Consider the following 7,751-nt stretch of genomic DNA (forward strand, 5'->3'; position numbering starts at 1 on the left):
TTTTTTTTTTTTTTTTTTTTTGACTTTGCTTGACACACTACCTTGGAGCTTAGATTCAACAGACATGAATGATCTTCACAGTTGATGATATGAACAATCTTCTGCTGAATCTCCTGGTTCCTATCAGCGATATCACTTGACTTCTCAACCGCGAATATTTGTGCATTCCCTTGTTATTATTCTTCAGGGCTCTGTTGCAGACTTACCAGCCACATTACTTTTTTTTTTTAAACTTACAATCCACTGGTACTCCATTCAGAATGGAATGCATTATAATGCCTCTCCTCAGCTCTTTGACCTCTTCCTTCACGAAAACGTTTTACGAGATTCCCAATATGAATCGGCATAACAGGCAGCTGTTTTCCACTGACTCTTGCTTAGACAGAGTGTTGATCTTTTATACATTCTAGAAATTCCATGGCCTGTTCTGATGCATGTCCCTGTATCTTATCAACACAACTCACCGAACATATTAGATCTCACAAACATAAATGAATTTTCTCAGAAACATGTGTTGATCCAAGTCCAATGGTTTTGTAAACAAATCAGCAATTTGCAAATCAGTGCTCTAATGTTCTATTACTATCAGTTTTTCCACAACTACTCTATGAACAAACTGATATTCAGGGTCCTGAAATTTAATTTTAGTATCTAATACATGATCTACAACAATATTAGCAAACAAACAATTATCACACAAAGTTGAAGCATAGTTTGAGAATGTACCGTACGCTGTTCTCAATTGTTTGATCCTCATCAGGTGACTGAAACAGGTTCCCAAAACATTAACATTAGATCCAACAATTGAACAAGGTACCTTAACAAGCTTCTGAGCGTAGCAGAAGATCAGCTTTGTTCCCAAAAGGCAATAGCCACCAGATCCTTCACGGTGATTTAGAGAGCGATATCTCTTTAAGTTTCTGCTAGCTCCTTTCGTCAAGATCAACCCTATGTTGCATGAGCCTTTGACAATCCTTTCAGCAGCTTGCATGTGTGATACTTTACAAATGTCACTAAAACACCCACAACTTGCAAGAACATAACAGATGACTGGTTTGCTGGTACGACACATCTTTTGACGACTAATCAACCTACCGTGCGAGTTACCATTTACACAATCTCTTAAATCAACTTTAAAGATAGAACATTTCCAACTCCCATGGGTGTGGCTTCATCTTCACTTCTTTGTAAATCACATGCACTGATCAAACCTTTGGCATACTTGCATTGGTATAGGAATACCTCAAAACCTTGCAGATGCTCTAGGTAAACAGTTTTCTGAAAGAAGCCATTCCTAGAAATCCTGGAGTTGAAGTGAAGGTGCTGCGTCTAGCCAGCTCTCCTTAGAGCTTTGTATGACCACTCATGCCTTGTTCTCCACAACTTGTCCACATTTGTCTCTTGTGTTCTTGAAGACCCACAAACAATTGACTTTGTTCAACACAATGATTTTATCAGCAAAAGTATAAACTGCAACGACATTCGTAGACCTAGTAGCCACCTCTGTAGCTTCGCCCGTCTGAGATAGATCACATTGTTGCTGTTTGAATCCATTTGCAAAACTCTGAATTGCCATACCATTAATTACATCCGAACAACTCTGCGTAGTAGCAGTAGACACAACAACTCTGCCCTCCTGAATCCTTCCAGCAGCTTCTTGATGGATGTGATTCTCACAATTTCCTGGCTGCTGCAGCTTACACTTAACAGAAGCAAGTTAATGTGTTCCTTCTAAGATCATGTCTCTAGGCATCATAGAACACTGCTGATTGAGCTCTTTTGCTTGTGGATTGGACGACCTCCATATACAATAGCTATTATGAGAGCGCTGACCTTCGACTTGATATTGTGGCGCTCATCAACCACCTGACATCCTTTCTTGGTGAAGGTAACATCGAAACCCTCATTACACAACTGACTGCTGCTAATGAGATTGGTTCTTAGAACATCGACAAGGTAGACAATGAGATTGGGCTGATCTTTACCACACCTTTGCCTTTGATTTTACCTTCAGCTTCATCTCCAAAAGTGACCTTGTCAGCTGAGCCTGCTCCAAAGTTGTGTAGCCTTCCTTGATTCTCAGTCATGTGTCTTTAACAAGCACTATCAAAGAACTAGTGCTTCAACACAACAGGCTGTTGATCATCAACAGTTTGAGCAACATAATTCATGTCACGCTTAATGATGTTTACTCGCCTGTATCTTCGAACATCTTTGTGACACTCCTTCAGATGCGTGAGTGGTATAGTACAATCTAGAAACTTGAAACAGGCAGCTTTGTGGAGGTTCTGATTCGCATAGTAACAATGACATGTTCAGATCTTCGACACTCCACAATCTTACCCCAACTTCTGATCTTTTCTTTGTGGAATTTCATTTGGCGTATGAGTTGACTTACACGATTCTTAAATCTGTAACAATCAACCTTAATATGACCAATCACACCACAATACCAACAACGATGCAGTTTCCCTCTCAGTTGTTCACAACAATCATCTGTTTCGTCTTCTGTACGTTGGACTCAGACACCCGTTTGAACAACATCACCTCCATTTAACAGCACTTTTGTTCCATGACCTTTGTATGAAATATTCTGAGCATACAAGGACCCATTAACTACACTCTTGACACCGCTTGAGTTTCCTCCATGATTTCTCATCGCAGTTTGAAATCAAAATACCCTTGTGAGTGATCAGCCCCTTGTACAAATCTTTTGCTTCTTTACTCAGCTTCTTGTTATTCTTTAGCTGATCCTTAAGGCATTGTCTCAACACAGACAAAATGACTTTCTCCTCAGACAACAATTTCTCAAGAGTGAAGACTCTACAAAGCAGCTCTTCCTTCTCAGACACCAGATCATAGTTCTCCTTCTTCTGCAGAATCAGATCCTTAGACAGGGTGATGACTTGTTTCTCAACAGATAAGCCAGCCACATCATCCTTAGGCTTCAAAACAGACTTCTGATTCTCATCATCTTCTTTGGCTGGATCAATATCACTCCATGACAGACAAGATTTTGTATGACCACAGCCTTGACGATTGTAACACTTCAGCACACTTCTTCTTTCAAGTGTAGAGCATTCTGATTGGAAGTGTCCAGAACCTTGATATTCAGAACTTTGAGATTCTTTCTCTACACTAGATCTAGATCATGAAGATTGATACTGATGTTGTACATCCTTCAGCCTTCTAAACTGCTTCTTGCTCACTACTTCCTTATTCCCTTGAACAGACGTCTGAGTTTCTACAGTCTTCAGAGTGAATGATTCCTCAGTCTTTTGACCGTTCTTTCTCATCTGCAGTTCATCTGTCTGAACTAATTTTACCCACGGATCAACCTTCTGTTTACCAGAACTTAAAGCACATTTACCATCAGATTTGTGAGAAAGATATCCATGTGATAAGCTTCTGAGAAATTCCTTGACAAACCTCTTATCCTTGTATACCTTCTTCAGCACTACCACTTCCATATAAGAGGAGCTTAGATGACTGTTGAAATGATAAGATGGTGATACATCAAATTTTTCCTTCTTCACCCTTCTAGTTTCCTCAAAGAATGCTTCCAAAAGATCCCAAGCTTCTTTTTCCGACATACACACTTGCACCATCGCGAACAGATCCATCGACAAGCAGCTGAAAATAGTAGATAGCGCTTCAGCGTTTTGTTTTCCCTTTAACTTCTCCTCAGCCGTCCAAAGCTTAGAGAGATTTATTACAATTTCTTCTCTCATGTTCGTAAGTGTTGGAGGTGACCATCCATCTTCAACAGCGAACCAGGCTTTCATATCATGACACTGAATCATCTGTCTGATTTGTGCTTTCCAATCATATAATGCTCAACGTCAAGCATCAGCGGATTGTTCTCATCAACGAACTGTTGTGGATTCTCCATACCTCGTCTCAAGATCTCACCTGTTGAAAAGATAAACAATTCTTTTATCAGGCGTCTGCTATGATACCAATTGTAAAGATATAGAGAAACACAACACACTGATTCACACTTGGAACGCGCCAAGCCAACGCTTCTCTATTCAATCTTATTAACAAAATTTATCTCTTACAGTGATACAATTTTGTCTCGGCCCTAACTCAACCTATTCTACCCAATATGATTGATCCCGACTAAGAATGAATCTAAGACTTTCTATTTTCTATCTAATACAACACTCTGTGTAGATCTAAGAGAAGAAAACCAACCCTCTCTCTTTATATCTATAAGAGAAGAAAATCAACCCTCTCTCTTTTCTATCTAAACTCTCACCAGTGTAGATCTAAGATAAAGAAAACAATTCTCTGCGCACTTAATCACCTCCCGGATTAACGTCACAGAGAACTGGGAACACACCTTCTAAGCCTTATTTTTCTGGCTTCAAAGTTTACAACTGTATTCTAGAGTGCTCAAATTGGCTCGTGGACTACTCCTAAAATATATATACACGACTTGAGAAACCCTAAAAGGCGAATCTCCAAGTATCAAGGGATAAGGAAACTGTTTGCTCACATCCTTATCTTTTCATTATTTGTTGTAGAGAATATTCTTCATATTTCCAAAGATAAGAAAAATGTTTGCTGCTCAAGTTTATCATTTCCTTAATTTGCTGTGGAGAATATTCTTCATATCTCTAAGAACAATCTCGTCTATATCTTCAATGCCAAGTCAGCAACCTTCTACGACACATCATCACATCCACTCACGTCCTGCCACGTCAGCTCACACATCCACGTCAGGAACTCAGGCGTTTGTGATCTGATGCAGCTTCCTGATTGGCACAACATTCTGTTCGGCACAACGATTTGTTCCTCTCCGCAAGTTGTTCTAGAATCTGCATTTACAGCTCTAATAAGCTGAAAAGCTCGCTTCCTGTTCTCAGGATCAGCTTCACCGTTCTTGACTAACCAAACCATCTTCCTCTTGATAGCTCTTACAATCTCGGCGCCGTTAAACTCGTCGTTGTTAATCTGAGCACAAATCCTCATGTTCATTCCCCAATTACCAATAATCCACAAATCCTCATGTTCATTCCTCATGCCCACAATCAAAAGCGATAAACACATACACAAGAGCTTAGTTACCAATTGTTTGATCAAATTAGGGGAGATTTATAGAGACCTAAACCAGTTCTTTTTTCTCAGTCAGTCCCCTACGCTGGATGAATCCTCTCTTGGGGCATGTGTGTTCATCTGGTAATCAACCTTAGGGAAGACCAACAACACAAAGAAAAGAAAAATGATATTTTTACTTTGGACTTATCAAGTAGGAGCAGCATACTGTAACACCATCATATGCTTTAACAAGACCTCCAATTCCAAGTTTGATTCCACAAATTAAATATCTAACGAGAGAAGGAACGTAGAAGAGGATTTTGTATTGTTATAATTAATTTTTATTATTATTCCTCATTAGCTCACATGTAAAAGTTATAATGTGTCGGCTGTACGATCTTCGTGTCCACGACAGTTCTTGACAAACATGGTTGTTTTTATGATGTAACCACTCTAGAGGTTATATGGTTCACCCCGTTACAAACTCCCTCTTCCTGTTTTCAATTATAGATCGATATAATTTTATTACGGGATGGGGTTACATGGCAAATTTAAAATAGAAATTTAAAATTTTATTGATTTAGTGTTACATCTATAATAAATAATTATTTTATCATATCAATATCAGAATAATAAATATATATAATTAATTTGATTGTAAAAAAATATTTTTTTTCTCGTCGTGATTTAAATCATAAAATTAACAATCAAAGTATAATAACATAATCTTAGACAATAAACAAAACAAATTAACTAATAAATAAAATTTAAAAAAATAAAATTTTTGGTAAAAAAAAGTTCGTCATGTGGTATATCGAGTGTTAAAATCTAGTCTATATTTTTTTTACAGCAAAAAAATCTAGACTAGTTTAAAACCCTATATTTGTTATTCTAAAGGATGTATTCAATCTAATATTTCAAATAATTTATATTTTATGAGATTTTGATTTTATGGAAGTTGGTATGAATTATTATAAAGTTCTTTTAAATCCTACCTAAAACCATGATATTTGTATTTTTGTATTTTTAACTAAATAAGTCATCTCAATACCTCCAGAATTTTTAAAAATCATTAAAATCTAAATCCATAAACAGTTTTGAATAACAGTAGATTTTAAGGTAGATTTTTAAATTATTAGTTCCATAACAGTAAATTTCAGGAGACTTTTTAAAATTCATGATTGAATAACATAGGATTTGTAAATTTTACTCAAATCACTTAAAATGTCAAGTTGAATACACCTCCTAAATGTTTTGAAGATTTGGATTTTATTGTTATTATTAAGGATTCTCGAAGATTTTAGAATATTTCTTTAGTTCAAAATACATAAATCTTAATCTTGTGGTTTTATGTAGGATTTAAAAGAATTTTCTAATAAATCATACAAACTTCGCTAAAATCATCAAAATTATATAAAAATTCACTGAAACAAAAATCAGTTAAAATGTTAGATTGAATACACCGTATCAACTTCTAAGAAATGATACCCACATATATTAATTGGTTACCATATGAAGGAGTTCGACTCTTTTCTACCTCATTAATATCATTGTTTGTTTTTTTTTTCTGAATAGAGTTACAACTGAAGCCTCTTTTCCAAAAATAAATAAATAAATAAGAAGGTAAACCAGCTATGGAATTACTTTCGCTAATTTTGCTGCCCGATGATAGCTATGACATATTCACTTTTGTAGTTTTGTTAATGCAGTAGCCAATTTTGCAACTGAAACTCTTGGTAAATGTTGAATCTGGGTTTCGCCCCAACATTTGTAGAGGCCTAAATATAAAATCCATCAAATTTGAGGACTTCAAGTCATAAAACAAGTCCATTTGACCGCAGGACCAAAATCGTCATTTGCGAAACCGTAGGTTAATGGCCCACTATGAATAACAGAGGCTATTATCAGACACATGATTCAAACTTTGGGCAATCAGAGAGAAAAGAACATTTTAGTAATCGTATTTACTGCACTTTACATTATCATTTTCTGTACTCTTTCTTCGATTCTACGTTAATAAAAAGATCAGTTCCGATCTTATCCCCTAAAATTTTCATACTATTTATATTGTCTATTTCTTATATCAACAATAAATGTTTTGTTTAATTAGTCAGTTATCAATTTTTTTGAACATGTGACAGCTTTTTCACGCGAATGTGGCGGTTCTGAAGTGAGCATTTCCAATATAAGAGTAATGATATCAGACAACAACAATTAACTACGATTGACGACGTATGTATATTGTTTTTAGCTACGACATTTAGTCCACAAATGTATCTTTCATCGTAATTTTGATTTTACCTAGATATTTTTGATTATGCGAAACAGAGAAATACATAGCTAAATTCATTGTTTTTGAAGTGGTTTTTTAAAAATTAAATATTATTGTTCAACAAGAAGAAACAAATCTTACAACAAAAAGAAAATATATTGTGAAAAGAAAAGAAAAGTATAGAGGTCAAAACTCGAGGGTCGTGGTTTTACGAGAGAACTCTTGCAAATCAAGAGCTTACATTATACTAAAAAAAAAATTTACAGTGAATTTTTTAACAAGTTATTTTTTACTCAAGGCTAATTGATTTTGAAATGATATTAAAAAAAATATTGATTTTGAAATGCTTTTGTAGTTACCGATACTTCTAAATTTGTAAGAATAGTCTTAATTATCCAGACAAAACAATTTTTGGCAAAAATAAGGAAAATTTGAA

General features: G+C 35.6%; 1 protein-coding gene across 1 annotated transcript in view; it reads right to left on the reverse strand.

The window, feature by feature from the left end:
* The window catches only part of LOC104704659, an 11,179-nt gene extending 6,151 nt beyond the window's left edge, over window positions 1-5,028 (reverse strand). The window contains exon 1 of the mRNA XM_010420707.1: window positions 4,841-5,028. Within this exon, the coding sequence (XP_010419009.1) occupies window positions 4,841-5,028 (188 nt within the window). The remainder of the gene's footprint in view (window positions 1-4,840) is intronic.

The sequence above is a fragment of the Camelina sativa genome, chromosome 7, assembly GCF_000633955.1.
Source record: "Camelina sativa cultivar DH55 chromosome 7, Cs, whole genome shotgun sequence".
NCBI classification, from domain to species: Eukaryota; Viridiplantae; Streptophyta; class Magnoliopsida; order Brassicales; family Brassicaceae; genus Camelina; species Camelina sativa.